We start from the raw sequence: 26,577 nt of genomic DNA, 5'->3' as shown, positions 1-26,577 counted from the left end.
TTGACATCTCCATGCCATTTCATCCCCCATTTCCTCATCTATTTACTTATCCTCTTTTTAGCATTCACACCCAAGATCTACAGGTTTTTTCTAGTTTGGGGATTTGGATGTTTCATTGGTGGCTTGTATATACCTTTCAGTATGGAGTAATGGAGCTGTGGCTTTTCTCACAAGTTTGATTTTCGAATTCTATCAGCTCATTATGTCTACTATTCTTCACTACAGGTTATCTTACAGGTGGAACACTGGGCTCCCGAGGTTGATATTCTTCTCTCACACTGCTCCTTTTCACTCCTTTTTGGGCTTGAGAGGGAGTATTGAGAAACTAGGTGATTTAGCATATTTCCCCCCCTCCATTCCTACTTTTGGTTCCCATTTACAGCCCGAAAAAGACTCTCTGGGTGCCTCTCGAGAGAGTCGGGGCGCCACTTGAGAGACTTGAGTGAGTGCCGCCCGAGACAGTCAGTGCCTATAAATATAGCATTGACTCCACCCATCCCACCATCCCACACATTCATTCCTTTTGATACTCCATCACTCTCTTCCTTATTGTTCTTTGATTTCTCCATCCTTTCCATTGCCATTCACACCTCGTGAGGACATTACAGTTTGTGGCTTTTGCCTTCACCTCCACATGGTGTTTTGCGCCTACATCATCTGGTGTCAGCCCTCCTTACCTGGTGTCATCATCAAGCTTCGTTTGTAGCAGATTCAGGTTGTTTACAACAGGTTTGACCCACTTTATTAATCCTACCTCAATTATTTGTGTTTTTTGTATTTTCTTCTCTCATGGAGGAGCGCCCAACAATCACCTGTCTATAGCAGCCCATAGTACCTCAATCATCAAGCTTCGTTTGTAGCAGATTCAGGCCGTTTACAACAGGTTTGACCCATTTTATCAATCCTACCTCAATTATCTGTGTTTTTTGTATTTTCTTCTCTCTTGAAGGAGTGCCCAACAATCACTTGCCTATAGGTGTTGCCACCTGATTTAGACACGACAATGTAGTTATCTTCAGAGCTTCGACTCCATTGTGTGAGCATTATTCACTTGGCATGATTCAATGATTCATCATTCATCTTCATCTTCTTCTGTGTTTTTTGAGTTTCTCTTCTATCTCAGTGTTTGTTGTACACACACTGTGTTTCCCCTTGCAAACCCTATTGTCTCTTTGGTTTGCACTCATAGAAGTCATATTTTGACAATCACTACTCTTGGACTCTTGGCCCGTTGGGTAACACATCCATACACTGGGATGGTGTGGGCTGGTGGTATGGGATGCCAACCCTTGGGATGTGGTCGTGACTCGGAGTGTTGCTTGCTCCCAGGCTTAGGGGTGAGCCTGATTGGCTCTATGGCTAGGAGGTGAGTTTGATGTCTTGCCCCTTTTATTCCTAGGGGAACATTTCAACATGGATAGCAGGGCATCCTATTGAAGACCCAAACACAACAGTGGCAACAAAAGGAATGAGGGTGCCAATAGGTTGGAGAAGAGAGAGACTAATCTGAATTGAAATGCAAGGGAGAATGAAGATATTGATGAATACCCCCAACATGCCCTATTTATAGGGGAGTTTGGTGCAGTCGTTCTACCATGTGAAATAAGTGCAATACAAATAAAGCCTTTTTTGGGGCTGTAGCTTGTTAACGATGCCCAAATTAAGTATTAATACACTAGAATTATTTGTAATGCATGTGAGGGTTTTGGTTGCTCAATAGGTGGTAGATCATCTTGTTATTCTGCTTAGACTACAGAGCATCAAAGAACCTTAATCTTGCTTCATTAAAAGGCATCACTTGTAAGTTGCGTTGACAAGTGTGGCACAACCAATGCAGCCCTTTGGTAAGGAGGAAGACATGGGTTAAGAAGTAACTTTTGAAGGTGTGGTTGGAGGACTTGGCCATCCAATTGGATGATTTTATTGTGTAGTATTCCTTGAAAGTGGCATCTCTACTTAATGTGGACACAACTCCAAGGCAGCCCTCCATCCTTCCAGCTTGCTGCTGCTTCTTCCAACTTGCTTTATCTTCCTTACATCATCTTTGTCTTCGGCCTAGTTTGTGTCATGGCAGCCAACCATGGTGAGAGACAATGACCTTGAGCACCTATGGAGGTGGCAATAACTTTAGCTAGAAGTTAAGAAATTACTAATTATGTATTATGTTAGTAATTTGAGAAGTTTTTGATGTAAAGTTATATTTTTGTGGTACAAACGTATGCACATCTATAGCACAATTTTACATAAAAGCCTGGAGCCCCTTTGAACAAAGGTAGAACTTGTGCCTGTTCATTCTGAAGTGTGTTTCCTTTTCATGGTTTCCAAGACTCTATGCAACTGTGTGCGCGTGAGTGAGGACAACTTTCTGTGAAGATATGTTAGGGTTTGCATGACATGACTAAAACATAGTGATCTCAGACAAGAACACAAAAGAAAGAAGAAGAAACTAATGCATGAATGAATAAAGGAATGTGGTGCAGATGTAGGGAGCTCAAGGAGCAAAGATTGTCCAATAGTGGCTCTCTTGTCACTTGTGGGAGACTAGGAGTGGTGGACCAAGAGAGTGCCGTCCTTTGAGAATGGATCACAAGGATATGAAGACCACCAATGATGATGATTCTGATGCAGTAGATCGGAGCTGAGGGTGATGAAATAGAGCAGCTGAGGGCCTGCTGATGAAGGAAAATGCCAAATCTGATGTCGTGGAGCAGCTGGAAACAAAAATGTAGTAAATAGGAGTGCGTATGATAGTAGAAGACTGCAGCAACAGATGTAGATAATGTTGGACAGCAATTTGGACCGAAACACAGACCTCCAGATGCTGTAGAAGGCCGGAGAGTGTATTAGAGACTGATGAAGGGTTGCAGACTGAAACACAGCAGTTTAGGGAGACCTTCACAAAGGGGTTGGTAGGCTGGCAGCAGTGATGGCACCTTCTACCCATTAAGAGGACATTGTTAAAGAAAAGATATTCTTGAATGGTTTGCTATCTGGGTGTTTTTGGTATTTTAAGAAATCCTGGCATATCAACTTACTCTCTCTTATTGCTGAAATCGGTGGGGGGTGTTTAGAAACGAGTTCTTTCTCCGAGAGGAGGACTGTACTTTATCAGAATTTGGCGACCGATTTAGAGAAGCATGGACCAACATTTTTGGCTGGAGGCACGACTTCGCAGTCTTTAAAGGTATGTCTGCATTTGGCAATATGATGGATAGACAAACATCTAATAAAAGGGCATTATATATTTCCAGGTTGTGAGAATGAAGTAAACTAATACATGTGAGGCCTGATTTTTCAAAACTAGTTCAGGGGCATCACTATTTCGTTTTCTGTATAGATTTCAGACATTTTTTCACAGATAGATGGACTCGTTCAACCTATTCTGAAGGTATCTTATACGTGGTATTGGTGGCTTTTTTATAAATGATCTGTACTTGAACCTTATCTCGTGTTTTGACTTGATCAATTTCCTGTGATACAGCCTGCAGACCCTGCAGTCCGGGCTTGTGTGCTCTATCTGGATCCTTATTATGCTGAGCATATCTTGTATGCTCTAATCCCTCTGATAACTGAAGATTAAGTACTGGGTTGCATATTCTGTGTACTAATTTGGGAGTCCTTGCTCTTGCCTGAAGCACTGTGGTGAGGAGAGTACTCGATCCTTATTTTCCCAAGGGTAAGAAATAAGAACACCTGCAAAACCCTCGGCATGAAGTGTTTTTGATATACTGAATTGTTGAAACTTTGTTCTGAAGTATTCTGAATTATCAAACTTCAAGCTTCTGATGATCAGGAGCAGCAGTATGGTTTCAAGATCCGAACATGTTCCATTTTAGCTTGTTTCATGCATCCCATCATCTTGAACCTGTGGTTGCAACTCCAGTGGAGGTAACAAATCCTGTATTTCTCCTATTCTATTGATCATGCATTTTATGAGTGTGCATCCTGGTTTTGCTCTTGCTTAATGCTATGGTAAAGATTGATGCAGAGGCAAGGCAGGTGGAAAGTGTAGCAAGGAGAACATGTGAACTGTCCATAGTTTTGGACAAAGTAGTTCTGACATCAACTGGTGTGCTGCTCGGCTGCTGGCAGGTAAGGAAACTTTGTTTGCCATTGCCTCCTTAAAGGCTCCTCAGTGTTTGCTACATTGGATACAGGTTGTAAATGGAACAGACCCTACCATCATCCGAAGAGAATTACAAATATCTCTACCCCGGGCTCCGGCCAGGCAACTTGTAAGTCTCCAAAAAAGGTTATAAGCAGTAGTTTGGAAAGTTTTTTTCTCCTGATTTACATGCAAAGCTAGTTTTCTTTTTTGTCACACAGTATGATGAGGTTATGCTCCACACATCTTTTGCAAGACTTTTGGGACCCCCACAAAGAAATGGGGAGGTTTGTAAGCTCAAACAATTTTAATACTGGTCTACATTTTTGAGACAACTTCACCTGGGTTGATCACTGTTGAGACTAACAGAAGTACATTGTAATTTACAGGGTACTCCACTGCATATGCTTCAGCAATTCGTATCAGAGCTAAATAGAGAGTTGTATCACTTCAAGGTACAGCTTCCTTTCGTTCAGCATTTGAGATTGTCCCACACACTTTAAATGGTGACTTGAACAGTGTTTCCTGGCTAGCAGGCTGTTGTCAGGGAAATGTGGTTCGTTGAGGAGCTAGATGTTTTGGCACTTGCTCTGAAGGGCCGTACCAAATGCAGAAGGTACAATTTGCAATGCCAGAGTGAGGAGTTCTAGGATTGGAATGTCACCCCAAGGAAGAAGGCCTCAATGGCTTGAATATTAGATTAAGTCCTAATTGAATCGATTCATGCCTCTGCAATCCTAAGGTCCGGAAGGTGACACCCATACGCCATAGTTCCATCGACTCATCTAATGTATTATACTCTAATTCCATAGATCCACTGACTCAATCAATGTGCTGTACTGTAATCCTGATTTCATGGACTTCAACTACTCTTGCACAAGCTTGAAAGTGCAATGTGATGTGGTGACTAGTTGCCCGTTGGGGGGAGATCTGAATTTAACCCATACAAGTATAGACCCACGAAACTGGACCCATGACACAGGAGCTTCAGTCCCCATGAGTCAGCATCAAGGTGACTCCTAGTCCCAAGGGGGAGTGTGCAAGTCAAGCAAGTGCCAAGGTGCAAAGAGGACTCGGACCCTGAGTTGTGGGGTGGCTCTAGGGGCTCCCTGGGGCATTGATGAGAGCTTTCCCATGCTTTTTACACGTCTGACTTAATAACATTTTTTGGGTGGGAATTTTTTGGGTTGTTTTTTTTTTTTTTGCATTTTAAACTTAAAGTACTTTATTTTGAAACTTGCAGAAGTTGAAATTAGGAATGCTTTAAGCTTGTTAGAGCTTTTATAATTAAAGACTTTGCATAAGGCAATCCCACATTATCAAGCTTGATGTCTCCAAATCCATCAAGTTTTCTCACACACACACACACACACACTCTCTCTCTCTCTCTTGTTTTTTTTCGTAAAACACACACACACACACACACACACACTCTCTCTCTCTCTCTCTCTCTCTCTCTCTCTCTCTCTCTCTGTGGTCTTGAAATCTACGGTGGCTCCACATTGATCAAGAGGCACATCATACATTATTTTGGGTGGGGCTACTACATGATCGTGCACTATGTGGTGGCTACTTGTTTCTTTTAAGAACTGCAAAGAAGGATATTGGTTTACAGTCATGGTATCCAATGGGTGCAGCTTTCTGGACTGTCTTATATACTCTATACAACTCTACATTAAGCAATGGGTTTCAAAAAGCATGTGTCTCTTCAAGTAATTACATTTTACATTTAGTTAGGTCACTTCTTATTGCTTATGCTTTGTTGTAACACACGCACACACACGAATTCTCTCTCTCTCTCTCTCTCTCTCTCTCTCCCCCTCGTGCGCCAACCTTTCTTGCAAGTGCTTGCCCCCTTCCCCCTTGCCAGTGCTAGCCGCCCCAATTGCGGTCGGTTCTACTTGATAGGGTTTTGCCCCAGTCGTGGCTTCGCCTGACCCTCCGTATTAAATGAATGCGACCTACCACCTCGACTTGAGAACGTGACTTGGTCTTCAAGTTGCCACGTGCTTGCCTCGCCGTTTGCCTGGCCTCGCCTTTTGCACCCAGTTGGACATGTCTTGCACTCAACCCATTTGCTTAGCATCATCGATTTCAGTCGGAATACCATGGTATTCCAATGAGATTCCCACATGTAGAAGGGCTTAGAGACGCTTCGAGATGTGCACCAAATTTAGGATCAAGATATGGGAAATATCAAAGAGATGATGGTAGCAATGTATGTTGAAGCCATACAACAAATCAGAGGGGAGATGGCTAAGAAGGTGCAAGAATGGAAGAGTGGAATATACGAGGAGATTACAACACATTTTACCTTTTGAAACATTGACATTGAATCGTCTCACCAAGAGAGAAACAGTGTGATTGAATTAACTTCAGCATGATATCATTGAATATTAGAATCGGCTTGACCTCCTTAAGAGGGAGGAGGGAAAAATCAATAGTGCCCAACAATATGCAAACTAAAATAGATGAGTTGAAGATACACATGATGAAGGAGATTAATACATGGGCGACTAGCAAAACTAGGTTGACACATTTAGGTAAGTAAAGGAGTACAAAGTTCTATATGCAATTATGGAATGTTTGTTATGTAGCAATTTTATTGATGGTGTTTAGACATGTGACGTGCTTTAAAGCGAAGTATGTTTGTAGATAAGATTTGGTATTTTTTAAATACATGGAGAATGAGAATATGTATACTTATATAGTTTCAGTCAATGATTGCGAGTTTGAACATTTATATTATTTTTGCTATATTAAATGAGTTTTTTTCTCTTAAAAAAATAATACTTTTTACATCTTGTTGGCTCTTCGTGTAGGTGGTTGTACCTTGTTACAGTTGCATTTTTCTTATGGATGGTGGCTTGCTCAATATTCCTAGCCTTATCAATGCTATCAACTATTGCTTCTATGTAATCTCGAAGTTATCCTCGAATGGTTGGAATGTTTCTTTGTCTTTATTTTCTTGATGAGATTTCTTCGGTGTTGTTGGATTCTTTTCTTGATGTTAGTCATTTGTCCTACGTATTTCTTGCAGTTTTTTTACATCTTATGCTATAGATGAAGTACTTGCTTTTGTCTTTATGTTGGCACTTCTAAATTAGCTTGTGGGGTTTAGTTGTAGCAAGTTTGGCACTAGTAGAAGCTTGGTTTCTTCTTGGTTTGCTTTTGTTTGCATTTTTGCAAGAAAAGTTGATATTGTTAGTTTTTTAAAAGAAATAAATGTTTGAAAAGAGGTTATGTTTGAGAACTTGCATGTTATGTAGATTATGTTGCTTAATGGATTGGAGTTGGAACCGTGTTTTTGGGTGTAGACCTCTTTGCTCAGTAGGTACATGACCTTGATCTTTATTATAGGATAATGATTCTTTTTCATGTAATCTTCTAGTATGTCATTGTTTTATTTTATCGTGACTTATACTAATTGGTTAAGAGATGTTAAATTCGTAGTGTAACAACTTAATTAGGTATGTTTCGATATTGTTTGTTCTTATGTCTAGAAGTGCTTGGGCCGTGCTTGTTCATAGTGGATTGTCAATCGAGTCTTTGTGCTTAAGTTTAAGTCTGTTGAGTATGTCTTTGAGGAATTCTACATGCTAAGTATATATGAGTTAGTGTTGTTTCAAGTAAAAATGAAAGTTGCAAAGTTTGTAGGAGGTTGTATACTAGTTGCCAGCTTGTCATCTGATGCAAGACACCGCTTTTTGTTGAGAATTTGAGTGGATATGGCCATCAATCTTTGGAAGTTGTTGTATGTTGCGGAGTTGTTGATATATGTTGATGGCTTTTGCCCACCCAGCGACGTTTGCCATTCTCATTTGGTTTGTCGTTACATATTTGCGATTGCGTGTATTTATAGGATGGTTCTCAATATGACATTGGGTGTTCTTGTGGTTTTGAATGTATAGTTAGAACACTTGCGTGCATAGATCAATGTGGTTAGGTGAAGTAATATATTCGTATTTTTATACATGCTAAGTATCATTTGGATTGTACATACCTTATTTGGAGTCATTTTTACATTGATGGGTGTTGTGTATCTGTAAAGATGAAAATGAGTATAAGCACATTAGTATGTTAATAAATCTATTAGTAGGAGAAAAAAAATAGAATATACATTAATATATTAACAAATGACGTTTGTAAGAAGGTTTAGAAGATCACTTTATTACTTGCTACAAGAAGTGTATAAGATTGTTGTGTGATGGAATGTGTTGTGTTTAATCTTTGTTTGTTTTTTGTTGAGCTATGTTGTTTTTTTTACTTTAGTCATGGTGTGAGGAAAGGTGTTGCAGCGAAGGCTGATGGATCTAGAAGGCCAATGAGATGTAAATTTATTTCTTCGATTATGCAAGAGAGCATTACACAAACTAGTCTAGATGCATGCACACTTCTAATGTGTAGAAGTGCTTTTTGGTTCACTGTGACTGCCTGCGATTTGTGATCAGTGATCGCGTATGCGAGTGTCAAAGAGAATGTGGATTTATGGTACCACTTGCTATTCAGTGCCTTGCGTTGGTGCTTGCTGCGCTTGCAAGGTGAGCTATTGGTTCGTTGAATGGATCGTGACCTGGATTCTTGATATCATTTTGTTGTTTGATGTATTGATATGATTGATCTTACACATCGCACTGTTTGTTGCATCTATGGTGAGGTCAATGTTCTCAATTATTATTGCAGTCGTCCCAACTACTATCTTGTCTATCTCATGGAAGTTCTTGTCATGTAGCTATATCTGGAATGTTGGCTTGTTGTTTGCATTTGTTTGAACTTTGATGGTGTGGATTTGTTCAACTGTGTAGTATTTGTGTAGAATCTGCTTGTTCTAGTTGCGAACATATTCCTTGTGTGCACATATGATTATTATTATTTGATCGACGAAACGTAGGACATCCTCGTCGAGGATGCACTGATGTAAGCATTCTTATATCTCTTGCTTTGTTGGACAACAATGCTTGATCACTTGTAGAAATTGTAAGAGTGGCAGGTCGCTTGCGTGCCGAACTAAGGTTTTGGAGATTATGTTGCTTTCCATGTGTCCAATATGATGAGGAGGTGATGTGGCATTATTTACAGAACTCAATTGGATGGTTACATATATGTGGGAACTGTGCAAGATCGCCAAATAATATCACGAGCTTCTTGTTGAATGGACTGAACGACAAGCCTTGGGAGATGTTCACTGTCTGGCGCACACTATTATATTGAATGTTGTCCTTGTTAACATGGATATCTCATCAATGATGATTGCGTCAACTTCTCTTATTGCAATGTATAGCATTCGTCCGTCTCTTGTAATTGTATTGGATATTGTTGTGCACGTACTGGTATCTTTGAACTGGTAGTAGACTATGGTGGATAGGTTGTATAGTCTAGTTGCAGCTGCTTTGGTGCGTGCTGTCAATAGTACTCTCTTATTCTTGGCAATGAAGTTGTAGCTATAGTAATGTACGAGGAAGCTCTTTCCACTACCTTATGTATTGTTGACGATGTGTAGGCCGTATGTCACATCGATGAGGTGGTTGTGGACAGCTTGTTGTTCTGTTGTTAGAGTACTGACATGAATTGTTCAGAACTCTTTGGTAAGTTGTAACATTTTTATCCACATTAATGCAACACTACTTTCACAATTAGAAGCTGATGAAGGTATTGTGAATGTTGCTGGGTTTTCTTTGATGAAAGGGATCTTTTGAATGTTCATGTTTCTTTGTGTGTAGTCTATGATGAACACTTTGAGGTCTTCCTCATTAGCCACAAGACCAGAGAGTTGGTACACGATGTAGTATGATTGTGTCGAGCTCTTGCCACTTATTAGATTATTCTCTAACCGAAAGGTTTGTTGCAATAATGTGTTGAAGAAGGAACCTTTAGTTTGGTGGCCCGAGTGAAAATTAGTGAATCATACTAGTCTCATATGCTAGTCCATGGTATTGCCATAAGCGCTGTGGAAAGTGGGTTTGTGATCAAATGCATTGGTGATTTTGGCGATGTTGTAGTGATAAAATGTTACATGCTCTAAGCTCGATGGCTAGGCACAGTAAAGGTCTATAGAGTGCACGATAATATTTTCTATTCTTTGAGCCTTTGTTATCATATTTGTGCAAGAGCACTATCGACGTACTTGATAGACTTGCTTCATGTGACTATTGGGATCTGCATGCGATTTAACACCGCTTTGGTGGGTAACACTAGCTTGAACAATATTGCGATAGAAACTACATTCTGTTTGTTTAAGTCCAAGTCTTGCAATCCTCCCAATCTTTTGACATCTTGTTTTTAGATGTTTAACTTTCTGATCAGCTCCGCCTTCATTGCGTATTTAAACAGTGAAATCTACCCTCCCAAAATATAAACAACCACAAAACCGAGGATAAAGCATCTATGTGTATGGCTTTGCCATTGATCTCAAAATTGAAAAGAAACCATAAATATCTCTCTTAATAATGAACAAATTCTTCATCTTCATCATCTTCTTCCACAACTTCAACCATTATGCACAAAAGAAAGAGCAAAAATTTCTACACAAAAGACAAAGGAGAGAGGAGAGAGAAATTTTTGCATCACACAAAAGGAGATGTGTATATCTTGGAAGAAAGGAGAGAAAGAGGTACATAATCAATCATGCACTCCATCCCACCATTTTCCCAAAAGACACACAACGCTTCATATTTTTTATCATTTCTTTGATTTTTTTGATACATTTGCATACGTAAGGCTTTAGCCTTTACATTTCAATTCTTTCTAACCTTTTACAAATGCATGCATGTACACTTTTGTGTATACAATTTATTTATGATGGATGTGGATGTGGATGTGGCCCCCTCCCATATAGGGTGTATTTTAGTAATTTTGCAACAATGTAAATATTGTTCCCTTTACAAAAGATGTAATTATGATATATGCATTGATATTTTTGTGTCTTGTTTTGATGCTTCTTTTGGTGTTATCATTTCCTCCCACACTGACATGTGAAGCGTCCTCACAAACCTTGTTAAAGAAGAACCAATGTCTAACACAAAACACTTCCAAAATTGTTAGTAAAACAACTTCGATGATGAGGAAAAGGCTAGTTTGAAAGGGGGGATGAAATGCGAGGCATGGGAACATGCACTTTTGAAAAGCTCTCTCTCAAAAGTTGTTCTTAAAATAATGGTGGTTTTAGCCTTATTTCTCTTTGTAGTGGTCATGATTTATTATCAAATAGAGACAATTAGGGTTGGAGGGAGATGAAAGACAATGAGGAAAATTGAATAAAGAAAGAGGTTATTCATTGATGTCAATAGGTTATGCATGTTGGGTGTGGCTGAGAGAAGTGCAGGAGGTTGGAAGAGTTTGGGGTAGTGGAAGAAGAGGAGGAAGCATTATTTGAGATGAAGATAAAGAGAACATCGGCAGTGTTGTGAGTTGGATGCCTTTGTGAGAGAAAATCATGGTGGAGAAGAGGGCAAGGTTGATGAGGGGTAAAGAGGCAACTGAATGTTTCCTGGTGATGGTCGATGTAAGGAAGGGGATAAGCATATGAAATGGTGGCTTCTTCTTCCTTTGACGTTGTCTCCTCTTCTTCTTCTTCTTCTTCTTCTTCTTCTTCTTGGGGTTTTGAGATTTTTTTTTTCTGGGGGAATGGATAGCAAAGTTGAGGAATTATAAGAGAAATATGGTGCGAAGGGTGAGAGTAGGAGAATGAGGATGAGGATGATAAGACCTCCTCTCGCTTCTTCTGTTCATCTCGCCTTTCTTCTTTGCTTGCGGTCTTCATCACAGCATGCTCCTCCTCTTCTTCTATCTAAACCCTTTTCTTTCCTTGAAAAATGATCCTCTAGATCCTTCTCAGCAACTCGTGTGAATAGCCCTGTCACATAAAGGTTATTCCGAGGGATGGTTGGCCTGTTATTGTTTCCATTATCTCTTCTTGTAGGGCTTTTGGACAAGCACTGCTCCAGAGGACTTTAGGATTTTGACTTGGTGTATTTGCTCAAGAGGAAAATGGCAAGCCATCGCAAGAAGATGAAAATTTTCTTCATTTTCTTCTTCTTCTTGCTCTTTTGTAGGGCCAAATAGCATTGGCAAGGAGTTGCTCTCTTGCACCATGGTGAGGGAAAGGTCTGCAATTAGGAGCAGAACCCTCCTAGTGTTGCCCCACAGCCTCTCGTTCTCTTATCTTTTCTTTTTCTTCTTCATGCTAGTGTATTCAAAGTCCATATGTAACCCCTATGCCAGTGAAGAGCGACGATGAAGAGGATGAATGGCTACTTGATTCTGGCATTTGACCGCAGAGAGAAACAATTCACTAAATGAATTGATGTTGATGGCCATCCCAATGGCCCATCCTACGATGCCTAGCATGATCTATAGAGATTCAAGAAAACGAGAGGGAGGGTGATATAGCGATTAGTGTAGGCCATATCTCTTTATAAATTGCTCTCTTTGAGAGATGATTGGGTACTATTTGACATGGTAAGGAAGGGATGAAGGGTAAGGGAAGTTGTGAGAATTGTAGGACTAGGCAAGTGATAAATAGAAATCTTATCCTCATCATGTCCTCTCTGCGACTCCCTGGACTTATGTGATAGGTTCATCTACTATATCTTTTTCTTCTTTGTCTTCTTCATCACAAACAATGGTTTGGCTTCTTCTTCTTCTCTAGGTTCACCTGCTTGATTGCTCTTTGGCGTCCTCTTTTTCAACATCTAACTGTCCCTGCCTCTCTCTATTTTGCACCCTCTTATGCTTCAAAAGCAACAACCTATAGCATCTTCTTCTTCTTATACTTCTTTAATTTCTACTTTTACTCTCTACCTCTTTCGCACAGGGGCCAAGTTTAGAGTGAGGAGGGGAAGTATGTCAACTATTTTCTGTTCTTCTTCTGTACATCATTGGTGTGTACCGTTGTAGGACTTTTTGTCACCATATAATTTCCCTCATGTTGTAGTTGTTGAGATTAGCTTCTTCCCTAGCTGCGCACAAAACTAAAAGCTACCCTTCCACAAACATAAACAACCACAAAACCGAGGACAAAGCACACAAAATCTATGTGTATGGCTATGCCATTAATCTCAAAACTGAAAAGAAACCATAAATCTCTCTCTTAATAATGAACAAATTCGTCATCTTCATCTTCATCCATAGCTTCAACCATTATGCATAAAAGAAAGAGCAAAAATTTCTACATACATTTGCATTCGTAAGGTTTTAGCCTTTACATTTCAATTCTTTCTAACCTTTTACTAATGCATGCATGTATACTTTTGTGTATACTATTTGTTTATGATGGATGTGGATGTGCCCCCCTCCCATGTAGGGTGTATGTTAGTGACTTTGCAACAATGTAAACATTGTTCCCTTTACAAAAGATGAAATTATGATATATGCATGGATATTTTTGTGCCTTGTTTTTATGCTTCTTTTGGTGTCATCAAGCAGGCAATAAGAGATGGAAGAGTTTGTTACTCGTTGAATATGCAAGTGAGATCCCGAGAGGAGTAGTAGCGTTGGGTGATATGACACAACATTTCGGCGCTCATCTCCACGATGGTAGTAGATGTATAGTTGAGTTTCAAGGTCTATTGTTGGCTTTGGATCGTCATGTGATGAATATGGAAATCCATACTTGCATTTACTATGGCCGTTACTTTTGCTTATATAGCAAGCATGATGGAACCTATGATATTGCTTTGCCATGACGAGGGCTCTTAGTTTTCTTGTTGAATTGCACCGATCATTGTTGGATGGAATGTACGCACATTTTGTTTGTCATATTTGTGACGTCTGCATTATGTAACCATAGGATCACATGTAAATGTAAGGAGCCCCTATGTTGGATCTCATACCTAATGACATGGTGCTGGACGTGCCCAACACAAGCAGCTTTGCCAAGATTGTAGTGGTTGAAGAAAAGGTGGAACGTGGTGTGGAACATGATGGTGCACTCGATGGGGTAGTCTTTCCATGAGAATTTAGGATTGAACTCCTTTGCAATGCATTCCAACTTCTTGATCTCGGCCCATCTTGTACTAGTGACTTTGTTTGCAATGAATGCAAGGAAGAAATGAGGCATGCCCCATACGTTGACCATTGTGCTAAGGTCCTTCAAGTTACAGTCATGATAAGATGGGGATCTTGGTATTGTAGCATGAATATTGTAGCGAAGGATGTGCCTGATGACCTCCTCATTGGAACTATGCTTGTTTGTGTGCCTCTAGTTGAGCTCTAGTTGTTTATGTCCTTTGTTGGCAAGTCATGCTTGTGCTATTCACAATCAAGACAACTTATTTTAGCTGGTATAGAATCAGGATACAAGGCTTGTGTAAGGTGTACACAGAGAACATGGTTGATGCCCTCATCTTGATGTATTCACTAAGATAGAGATTGCCATTGTAGGCACCATTTCAAAGTGAGAATAATAACAGAAACACTACATTTTCCAAGGTGATACCTAGGTAGGGCGAGCTTCTTGCAGGCAATCCATTCGTTCTAAATGTCACGGTTCTTTCTATGAGATGGTTATTATTTCGTAATATAATGCGTGCAAACTCATGTTGATCGGCTCTTTGGAATGCATGCGGCTCAACTATGTTGTCAAGCAAACTGCAACCTCTTTTATTCTCGTGTTTCTACTTGGAGTATTGGGTTGAATGGAGAGATTTCATGATGGAGATCTATAATTCTTTTGATGGATTTCCTACTGAGGATGAAAATCCCTGACCTTGGATGTAGATATTTTGCTATAGCCATGTACTTCTAGATCACTGGATTATGTAGCATGTTGAAAGGAAATGTATCCGCAATATTAGATGTAGTCAAGTCAATTCTAGTAGATGGTTGTGAATTCCAAGAGACTAGAGGGTTGTTGAGAATAGACCGACAGTCTAGGATTTCGTTCATAATTTCTCTTGTTATTTTGGAGAGTGAGATGGATGTATCAATGATGCTCAATAGTTGAAGCTGTAATGGCTTTGCATTGAGGATTCGTTTTGTGTAGGTAGGTAATAGTGAGACCACGTATTTGTTTCTATCTTTGTTCACAAGACATGGTCAAGATTTCGTTATCATCATATAGACTTGATGGGACCTAAAATGGGCCGGCACTGGCTATAGCACTAGCCGGACCTCATGCTCATGACACACAAACACCCTCACGGCCTCGCGGACTAGGAGCGTCAATCTAATGCTGAAGGACAAACTGCCCTAAAGCTTAATTCATGCGTTTATAGTTTATAGTCTAACTTGTCCCTTAAACTCCTCAGAGGGAGATCCCAAAGTACTTAGGCATAATGCCTCGTCACACACACATAGGAGGGACTCCACCGACTAATAGTCGGAGCCCCACTGCAGCTCTCCTACATCGCAGGGATTGGCCCTTTGATGCGCTGCTAAACATATAACACAAACAAGCACAAACTCCTCTCAAGGTACCAATATTTTACGTTCCAGGATGTACCATTCCTCACTACACTTTCCTCTTAGGACCCAACGACTAACCTACAGCTTAGGACATTCTCTCACGCTCATCGAATGCATAAATCAAATCTTTTCTTTATCTTTCAGCGTTTCAGCCCCTCTTCATCCAACTCTTATTATTTTGTATCATTGATCGGTTAGATAGGGTTTCTATGCATTTCTCCCTTTTAAAAGAACGATAAATACACACAAAACATAGAAACGGGGACAAATCGAGGCCAACCTTGTGCTTTGCCATCGTTACACATTGCAAAAAACAAAGATATAAATTTTCCTAATTTTTCTTAGCCCGTTTTCCATTTTTTCCTAATTTTAAATCAATTTTTTCCATTTTTAGATATTTTTTCCTATTTTTCTTTAATAAATAATGATTAAAAATGAAAGTTGATTGTGGGTTGTGGCCCTTAGATTCATTGACAGTAAAAACTCAGATTTAGTTGGTGTGACATATCATATTTCTCATTTATATAGCAAAAAATCCAATTTTACCCTTAAAACGTGTGTTTTTCATGTATTTTAACACTAATTCCGGCCATGTAACCTTATATTTATTTTCTGATTTTCAAAGCATAAACTAATCAAAATCATGGCAAACAATATTATAATGAACTTTTATCCCATATGAACAAGATTTCATAAAGCAAATAACATAAAAAGATCATTTTTCTTTGTAAAAATAGCATTACTGCTTATTTTTAGGTCTCGATTTCTTGGTCTTGACTACAGGACTGATTTCCAGCATGCATTTAATGCTCAACATCTTCAAGAACAGCACTCTTCATGTCTTCATCCATTCGGAAGCAATCCGGTCTCATCCGGGCAAGCTTTCCTCCACCATTCTTCATTGTCTTCTTCCACACAAGAACAACCCCTTAAGGGAGAGAGAGGGAGGAGAGAGAAAGACTAAAATCAGAGATCTCCATCCAGGCCATCATTTGACAGGCGAGAGGCGGCGATAGAGTCAGCATCCAGGAGGGAATCAAGCCCCATAATCATTTGTATGGGTTGTATTGAGGCAGGATGATCCATCTCCCAACAATGGGGCGCAATTTTCGGCACCATTCTGACATCTCCTTCCTCACGTTTTCTTCATTCTCAAAATGTCCACGATTTGGTGTTTCATAAAATGCTACATGTCCCCCCCCCCCAAAGGTCATGACCACTTGCCAAACTTTGGTCCACCTTTTCAAATCTTGCCCATTTGTTGGCCATTTTCCCGTCCGGTGTCCAAATTGAGTGCTGTAAAATTTTGCGCATGCGGCTTGACATCCCGCATCGGCTAGCAACTCTTGACAACCCGCACGGCAGTCTGAAAATTATCAAAAATCAACAAGCGTCGCTCGGGCGCCTTTAAAGCACTTGACACTTAAAATCGTCCTAGCTGGAGCCGCCGCCTTTGACGTTGAATATTTTTCCCTTGATATTCATAAATTTTAGCTATTTTTAATCACTTCTCGGCATCAAAACTCCGCTCTCAAGACTCCATGTTGTTGGCATGCAAGGATGATAATAGTGCTTGACAAAGTCGTTGTTACTTATATTTCTTTTGTAGATGGATTGTTCTTTTGTGAGGTAACATCATGATGTTGCATTGCGACTATACCACAGGATGTGCATGTTGTTAGTCTTCCAATGATGCTTTCACATTCCTTGGCCCAAGATGATTTGAATTTTTCTATATCGTACCAAGTTGCAGCAAAGGGTTTTAATGATGTTTGCCAAGGAACTGAACAAGAGGCTGTGAAATCTGTGCCAGATTCATGATTTCTGCAATGGCATCCTCCACAACGTCTTTTGTTGCCTTTTGATGTGCCATGCCAGGTCATCTTGAGCCGAGGAAGAGGCCCTTAGCAGAACTCTTGAGCTGAAACCTCCTCCTTTGTTCTCCCTAAGCCCTCCAAGGTTAGGGGGTCAAGGTTTGGCTATGGAAGTAAGAAGGAAAAGATGAAGATGATGGAAAATCATGTGAGCTTAGTGAAGTTGAGGATAGAGGAAGCTGAAAGGATTAGAGGAGGCTCTAATACCATGTGGAAAATCAGAGATTGCAACAAGAAGAATGTTCACAAGAGGGAGATGAGAGCTCAAAGTACAAGAAAAAAATCTTGCTTACTAAGTTGCTTAGAGTACAACTTGGGTGCACTCTCTCACACATTGATAATGACCCATAGGCTATTTAGATAGTCTCTGCCAAGCTAGGGTTAGGGTTTCCCCTGCCCCTCATTCTAACAAGTTTGAGTGCTTGGCAATAGTTGCCTACTATATCCAAGAATGCAATTCAAAGTAGTGGAAACAAGCATTTTGTCGTTTTCAGAGAAAGTAGATTTCTTAGCATCTTTGACAATTTGCTGGATAGTTCGAGGTTTAGGGAACATTTTGAAGAGATTAGTAGTAACAAAATTATCTTAATCAAGCATAGTCTTAGAACTTTCTCCATTAAGAAAAACATTTTTTCTTTCTTTTGAGAGAAGTTTGGAGAAGTCTTCTTCCTTTTCCTCATTCGAATGGGTGGGGGAATGAGAAGATGAAGAGGAGGACCTTGGAAGGCTGGATGAAACCAAATCATAATCAGAATGCCATCTGTAGGAAATACCTGAAGAGGGAGCTTTGATAAGTCTTTCTCCAAATGGTTGTTTGCCTCCTCTATACATGTTGCATCCACGGTGATGCTTGTGTCTGTTTCTTTTGGAGGATTCTCCAAAATCATCTTCCAGTGCATTGATAGTGTGGATGGTAGCTTCATCATGGGTGGAAGCATTAGATTTGTGGGAAGGAGAAGAAGAAGAAGCGCCATCAAAATTAGATAAATGGGGACTACTCTGTTCATAATAATAATACCCATCCTCAAGAGGAAGACCACATTGTTGAAGGGTATTGATCTTTTGTGGAAATTTTCTTTTATTAGGACACTTATTTGACTAATGATCTATTTTTCCACAAATAAAGCAAGAGTTATGATTTTGTGAACATTTTCTAAAAAGGCGCTACCTGGAGGAGTGGATGTTAGAAAATGGTTTCATGTTTTTATATTTTTAATGGGTGTTGGGTTTTCTACAATTATAGCTTTGGTGGAGGCAATCGAAATCTTTAGTATAGTTTTTTTGGTGCAAAACTCCATAGACAGAGATTGGATTGTCTTTAAGAGCTTCTTTCCCTTGATTTGAATGTAGAGATCATCAATCACTTTGTGGACTATTTGGGTGATCATTCCAAAAGAATGCTCATACGTAAGTTGTTGTTGCTCCATTTTATCTGAGACCATCCTAGGAATAAGATTGGGGAGAGAATTCACAAAGAAACTCTTGTTATTAGCTTCATGTTCACCATTGAAGCGATATAGAAGATGTCTCATATAAATAACATATTCTTCTATCTTGTTGATGTTACACAATCGGGCCCGGTGGAAAGCTTGCTTTGCATCTTGGGCTTCATCATACGTGCTGCCTACCCATTCAGAGATTAAGACCTCAAAGAATGGTATGTTTACCATTCAAAGGAGATGACAATCCTGGTAAACTTAGCATTGTTATCTCCTTTGAATGGTAAACTTAGCATTAGGATCAAGGGATTCCCACCAATAGTGAAGGTCGCCAGTGAAGCCATGAGTAATATGGTTGATAGCATTTACTTGGACAACTCCTTGGTTTCTATACAAAGAGTAAAAATATCCAAACATTTTATGGAAAACATCTTCAATTTCTTTTTGTGAGATATTATCGATGTTCCATGAGGGAAGATTATCGACTTTGTGTGTCTTTGGGCTTTTCTTCTAGCTTGGTTGGATCTCCTTTCATCATGTTAAGCCAGGGATTAGGAGGACAATCCCTAGTGTCAGAAGCACCCTCATCAAGAGTTCATTGGCAGCTTGGCCAATGAGCAAAGCTTTCATTGTCTAAGGGAGGTGAATCTTGAGTGAGGTCAATGATAGAGGGGTTTGGATTTGTAGAAGAGGGTTGTGTTGGACCTCGATTTGCTCGTGAGGATGCTCTTGGAAGCAAAGGCCTTTCATATCTTTTCGAGAAGTGAGTTTGGGTCTTTGGGCTTTCCATGAGCATTATTCTAGGTCGGCTATAATTTCTCCACAAGTCTAAGTCTTCCCAATGTTACCAACACTTTTCTGCAGCATAGGCTTTTTCTTCAAGAAGAAGGTCAATCGGATCTTCTTCAAAATGGATAATCTAGTCTTGAAGCTGAGCAAGGTACCATTTAGTAATGCGTGGTTGTTGGGGACAATTTGTAGGAATATCTTTTGCTTCTGTATCAGCCTCATAGGCCAATTTTGGTTGATCGACAAGAAGACCAATAATGCCGATTTTTAGGAGAGGGTTTAGGGCATCTAGGAAAAATTTGTGGTTTGGGGATCCAAATAACTTTTTCATCCAAGCTAGAATTAAGATCTGGTGCCATATCCTTGCTACATTTGACAATGTCTTTTCGTTTGTCCTTACTATGCATAGAATAGAGGAGGTCTTGGATATTATCTTCTTGAAAAGATTTCAAGGAAAACCAAGCTAGGAGTGTGTTGGTTTTTGGTTGACTTGGAGCTTGAGGAGGAACAAGAGAGGAGCTAGATGCAATATTAGATACAATATTTTTTTGTTTTTGTTGGAGATCAATAAGAAGTTCTATATTAGTAAGTTGTTGGCTAACCTTAGTTATATGCTCACTAAGATAATAGAGAGACCTAGTTTGCCAATTTGTGGCCGTGTCTTGTTGAGAGTAATTACCTAAAGAAGGAATGATGAAGGGAGCTCCAACTATTTCTGTCTTGGACACAAAAAGAGGCAAGTTGTGTCTAGATGGCATTTAAGGTAGAGGAGGTGGAAGTAGACTCCACGAGCTTTTGGCAATGGAGGCACTATAGGCCACTAGTGGTCTTCTGGAGCTCTTCATGTTGCAGACATGAAGTTGAGTATGGAGTTTCTGCATGGCTAGGACGAAAGGCCTTGGTTGAATTCATTGTTGTTGTTGCTTTTCTTTCGAAGGTCAAGACATAGCATAACTATTAGCAGAAATTTCTTTGATTAATTCAAGAGTTGGAGGCAACATTTCATTTTTTTGAGTAATGCTTATGTCCATGTTGCATTGTTCAGGAAATCGGAGTTCATACCAGTTGATGATTTGGGGGGTTAGCATCTTAGTAGTAGCATATGTCTTCATGATTATGTTTTGTCCTTTGTCTTCAAGATCTAGTGAAAGTCCTTCAAAAACATTGGGTAAAGCTGAATTGACTAGACGAAGAACAACTCTATATTGGATTCCTAAGTGCACACTTCCTGACTTCATTTCCAGACCTTAAGTTTGAAGTTTAAGGGTAAGAATTTCAGAAAAGTATGGATCATCTACAGATATGAGAAAATTGGGGTGAAGTTCCATGTAGACTGGCTCATTAGATAGAGGAGACATTATTGCACCTACAACATGTTTTCTAGTGTTTTATGCCCAGTATTTAGGACAATAGCTAGAGCGATAACAGGTAGACCTTTATGAAATAAGGGAACTAAACCTATAGCAACATAGCCTAGATGCATATAATTATAGCCTTTAGATTTTACTTTTTGAAAAAATTCTGCAAGTTTTTCAAGAAGTTTAAGAAAGTGGTTGTCTACTTGACTATCAGAGATAGTAAAATTACCCTTCTCATCAACATACATGATAGTTTCCACTTTGCTACTAGTTTAGTTTCATCAATTGAAAGGGTGTTGTGTGCAAGAGACTCGTACTTCTTTGAAAGAGCACGGGCAAGAGCCATAGTATTCAGAATGGACGATCTCAGATTGTAAGAGAAGACAAGGTCTTGAGCCAAAACGCCAATGCCACCATGGCCAACAGAAAACACGGAAATAACACCCTTTGAGGATCTTAGATTACACGAGAACTCACCTCGAAACACGAAACACTATTGGCTCTAATACCAATTTTAGAGTGAATGCATGGAGACAAAACACTAACAAAGAAAGTAAAACCACACAAGACCAATGTTGCTAGAAAATGGAGACCAAGTAGTTGTATTGCAAGCTTCTAGTACAAGATAGAGAAGGGTACATATGGAGTAGGTGGATATGGTGGATAATGGTTACAAGAGTGTGGAAAATCAAAGAAGGATTGGAAAAAACCGATGCCTTCCTTCAGGTCTTGGTCCTCCTTATATACATGTTTGGGTAGCTTAGAGGTCAAAAAAGTTGCAGCCAGCTGGCTTGGAAAAAAGGGTTTGTATATCATAATCCATGTGATTGAGAAAAAGGTGAATAGATCTTAAAGGCTTTCACATGGCTATAGTAGTATGGGTTGAAGGGTTCGCACATGGCTACAATAGTATTTGTACAATGTTTTATTTAGAAATGTCATTTTCATGCCATCTGAAAAGTATGTCGACCATTATGTTTTTATGGCTAGGCACGTGCTCATAGGTTATTTGTAGATTATCAAACCATAAGGGCCATCTTAGAAATCTTTTATTGCCAATTTCATAGAGATTTTTTGATGATAAAAATCATTGCATGTCTTTTAGATCTAGTTTAGCCATGAATGAGACGACACGTTCCACGAAAATGTGAAAGCTTTTGATGCAGTTTTTGAGTGCTAGGATTTCTTGGTGGAATGGAGGATAATTTTTGTATGTGGAGGTGAATGTGCTAGAAGAAAATATGCAAACTTCTTCTTTTCCTTGTTCTATTTGTGTTAGGATTCCTCCCCAACCTGAATTTGAGGGCATCAAAGTAAATAGTGAGAGGATTGCTAGGTAAGGGGATGTTGAGTGGGGGTAGTTGAGAAATAACTCGTTTTAAGGATTAGAAGATTGCTTCATGATGGGGTGTCCATTCGAAATGGGTTCCATTTTTCAATAACCTTGTCCATTGGGAGGTGTACGTTTGGAGGGTAGGAACATGGGAGTGGATCCAATTGAGGCACCCAAGTAATTTTTGCATGTTGGGATAAAGGCAGTGCCCATGTTTGCTCATAAGGGCCAGGTTGTACATAGTACATATACATATCTTACATTATTGAGATACACTCTTTAGTACCACAAATCTTGTGTCTCTGTCTCTTCTCTCTCTCAACCTACATCTCTAGATAGAAGCTCCATTGTAGCTAACTCAACAAAGTGGCAATAGAGCTTGGTTCGGGCAATCAGGAGCTTGCCATTTCTTTAGGTGCAGGAGCTCGAAGTTGAAGAAGAGTTCACTATGAAGAGTTTGCAGGCAAGGTAGTAAGGTTTGAAGCTTCTTCTTGAAGCTTGAAGCTTCCCTCTTCATTTGAGCTTGTTGGCAGCCACCATCATTGGCCACTTGGGGACCCTCCCCATCATCTCCAACACTTGGACCAGCATTCCAATCTCTTCAAGGCTGAAGGCATCATCAGGGTGGGTATGCAAATCTAGTTTTCAACATGCTCAAGATCTACATCAATTGCTCCTGTTCATTTGGCATCATGGTTGTGCTCCATACTTTGCATCTAATGCTTAACATTGAGAATTGAAGTGTAGTATTACACTTGGGATTGATATACATTCAGCTTCAGGTTTGAAATACACAATATTCAGATCCGTAATAAACAAGGCAACAACTATTTCTTGAGTGAATAATGCTTATGATTCACTTATGTGATGACTATCTGATGCCCATTTGGTGCTACATAACTTGGAGATGTTATGTCCATGATTAGAGATCATTTTGGGGTGATTAGAGTCATCATTTTGCTTGATTTTGGTTGCTGGAATAATAGGATTGAATGACATTTTGACTACATATGCATTATGTCTTGCTTCTAGACTTGGTCTTGGCATTCTAAACCAAGCATTCATGCTTATGGTTGATGTTACATGCTTGGACTTGATTTTAGAATGCATTTGAGCAGTGATTAAAGCTCATTTTTGGATCAGCTTTACCTACATGTCTATTGCTATACATTCACGAAAATTTCCTGCATATTCAGGACAACATACCTCACTGTTAGGAAATTTGATATGTTTCTATGCAAGAATATTATGGTGATGTTTTGAGAAGCTTTAAATGATCTTTAGAGTTCAATCTCAGTCATTTTGAGAGGTTATTTTAGTTTTGAATTTTTAGGACAGATTTTTCCTGAATGTCACTCTTGAATTGCAGCACAGCCACCTATATTGTTAAAAATTTCAGGATTGCACTCTTGAATTGCAAGACAACCACTTGCATAGTTAGTAATTTCAGGATTGCGCTTTGTTTTTTTTCAGGAAATTGATATGTTTACTGTCATTTAATGCTTTCGAGGCATTTTGGGCAATGAATTGATGTATGTTCTTGCTGCTACTTCTTGCTCCTACATACTTGGGGATATTTTTAACATACTACTAAGTGGATTTTGGAGCTTCCATTACTTGGCATTAGCTACCATTTACTATCATATAGTTATTTGACTGTGAATCATGGCTAGCAACAGTGACAATCATCTTATGCATATCAAGAAGCTTGAAGGAGCACACAACTTTGCAGTTTGGCAAAAGTAGGGCTATAATATCTTGTTGCAAAAGAAGTAAGCAAAGCCAATTAAAGTAAAGGGAAGAAAACTAGCTAATGTAGAGTAGGACGATTGGGATGAGTTGAATGAGCTTGCACACTTGACCATTGAGCTATCAATTTATGATGCCTTGCTATTTAATATTGAAGGGTTGGATTCTGCTTATGAAATTTGGAAGTAATTGAAAGAATTGTAGGCCCAAAAGAGTGCTGCAAAAGCAAAGTCTACTGGCTGAAGAAACTCATGGATTTGTGTATGAAAGAGGGTACTGCAATGTCTACTCACCTTATAAGTTTAACTCCATTTTCAGCCAGCTTGCCACTTTGAAGTTCAATATTGATGATGAGTTCAAAGCTACGTTCCTACTTTTTGCACTATGCTAGAGAGATGGGATACCTTCAGGACTCCTATGAGCAATTCTAATGCTATGCTTTTGTATGCTGATGCAGAGAGTGCTCTATTCATGGAAGAAATGAATCACCAGAACAATGCATCCAGTAAGTCTTCTAGTGCTTTGCATACTAGAGGCAGATCACAGCAGAAAGGCAAATCTGATAGCAAGGGACATAGTAAATCACGTAATAAGGATGTTGAATGCCATCACTGTGGCAAGAAGGGTCACTTCAAACGTGAGTACTATAAATGGAAGAAAGAGAAAAGGAAGGGCAAGAAGATGGATGACAACAAGGAAGAGAAGAAAGAGAGTCACCCTGCTAAGAAGAGCAGTGTAAAGATCGAAGAGGTGAATGTAGTTAGCCATGAGAGTGATAGTGGGAATGATGTACTCTTCATTTCTTCGTGTTTCAATGCACATGCTTTGATAGTCGATACGGATGATGATATGCACATTTGGATTTTGGATTCAGGTGCCTCTTTTCATGTCACCCCTCAGCGTGAGTGGCTTACAGACTATATAGGAGGTCGACATGGTGTTGTCCATCTTGGGGACAAATATGCATGTGACATTGTAGGCATTGGCAGTGTGCAACTATAGTTTTAGCATGGAACTATCTTCACTCTTCAGAATGTAAGGCATGTACCGTAGCTCAAGAAGAGCTTGATTAGTACTGGATAGCTAGATGACAATGGATTTCATACCACCTTTGGCGATGGGGAAATGGAAGATTTGCAAAGGATCTAGGGTTAGAGGCTCAAAGAGCAATACTTTGTATCATCTCCATGTATTTAGTGTGCGTGACCATGTTGTTGCTGTGACCGAGTAGCCAAGTGTTTCCTTGTGGCATGGCTGATTGGGACACATGAGTCAAACATGAATGAAAGTACTTTCTCATTTGGGTTACTTGTCTTGTCTTTGTTATGTTGATTTTGAGCACTGTGATCACTGTGTTTATGGTGAGGATGTGTAGACATCTCATAAAAAGTCTCTTTCACTAAAATACTTGCCTCTGATGTATGTCAGATGACAAGGTTATCTCTAGGACAACTTTGACAATATCTTCTCTCTCGTCGTCAAGATGAATACTTTAAGAACCATTTTGGGCTTGGTTCTAGTTGAAGATATGGAGCTCATACAAATGGATGTAAAGACTGCATTCTTACATGGTGATCTACATGAGGACATATATATATATATATATAGCAGCCTGAAGGTTTTGCTTTGCTAAAGGGAAAGAGACGATGGTGTGTAAACTAAAATAGAGTTTGTATGGGGCTGAAATAGACACCGAGGGAATGGTATCATAAGTTTGATACTTTCATGCAATCTTAGGGCTTTTAGAGAAGTCAAGTTGATCGCTGCTTGTACAGCAAGAAGGTAGTAGATGACAGCCTGATTATGTTGGTTATGTATGTTGATGACATGTTGATTGCTTGAAGGGATACTCATGCCTTGGATTCATTGAAGCAAAGCCTTCATGGCAGCTTTGACATGAAGGATCTTAGTGATGCCAATCACATTCTTGGGATGCAGATACTCAGAGATAGATAAAAGAGGATACTCTATCTATTTCAATAGAAGGAGTATGTATCCAAGATCTTGTAGCATTTCAATATGGATGGGGGGTTCCATTGCCTCCCTCCATATGTGAAACTTAGTGTGCAGAGGACAGCCCTACATTTGATGATGAGAAGGATGAAATGGCCAAGATTCTATATGCTTTAGTCGTTGGGTAGTTTGATGTATGCTATAGTTGCTACACGTCTTGACATTGCCTTTGCCGTGGGAGTGGTTAGCAGGTACATGGCAAACCCTGGCAAGAAGCATTGGGAAGCAGTGAAAGGTATTATGAGATACCTCAAGGGCACAAAGGATTTGTGCATCTGCTTTGGTAAGCAGAAGACATCTGTCATTGGCTTTATGGATGCAGACTATGCTAGGTATGTAGACCACAAGAAGTCCACTATAGGGTATGTGTTTACCTTCACACAAGGATCTATGTCTTGGATATCTAGGCTGCAAAAGTGTGTTGCACTGTCTATTATAGAGGCCTTATCGTTGTCACATTTGGTTGCTGAGCTTGGGATTACTGAGGTTCTTGTCCTCCACTGTGATAATTAGA

The 26,577-nt window shown here is 39.6% G+C and overlaps 1 protein-coding gene across 2 annotated transcripts in view; it reads left to right on the top strand.

Annotated features, from left to right (window-relative positions):
* Window positions 1-7,070, top strand: part of LOC148024943 (uncharacterized) — a 56,833-nt gene extending 49,763 nt beyond the window's left edge. For both annotated transcript variants that reach the window (XM_087694627.1, XM_087694626.1), the window contains exons 2-12: window positions 3,072-3,184; window positions 3,338-3,388; window positions 3,482-3,546; window positions 3,636-3,676; window positions 3,794-3,888; window positions 3,979-4,092; window positions 4,158-4,235; window positions 4,327-4,392; window positions 4,495-4,560; window positions 4,642-4,721; window positions 6,928-7,070. In XM_087694627.1, coding sequence (XP_087550753.1) covers window positions 3,072-3,184; window positions 3,338-3,388; window positions 3,482-3,546; window positions 3,636-3,676; window positions 3,794-3,888; window positions 3,979-4,092; window positions 4,158-4,235; window positions 4,327-4,392; window positions 4,495-4,560; window positions 4,642-4,721; window positions 6,928-7,024 — 866 coding nt within the window. In that variant the 3' untranslated portion in view covers window positions 7,025-7,070. The remainder of the gene's footprint in view (window positions 1-3,071; window positions 3,185-3,337; window positions 3,389-3,481; window positions 3,547-3,635; window positions 3,677-3,793; window positions 3,889-3,978; window positions 4,093-4,157; window positions 4,236-4,326; window positions 4,393-4,494; window positions 4,561-4,641; window positions 4,722-6,927) is intronic.
* Window positions 7,071-26,577: the final 19,507 nt, after the last annotated feature.

The sequence above is a fragment of the Lygodium microphyllum genome, chromosome 15 (genome assembly GCF_053477565.2).
Source record: "Lygodium microphyllum isolate KBCC chromosome 15, Lygodium_microphyllum_v1.1.10, whole genome shotgun sequence".
Taxonomy (NCBI): Eukaryota; Viridiplantae; Streptophyta; class Polypodiopsida; order Schizaeales; family Lygodiaceae; genus Lygodium; species Lygodium microphyllum.
Note: the sequence above shows the minus strand (reverse complement) of the source record. Positions and strands in the feature narration are given on the sequence as shown.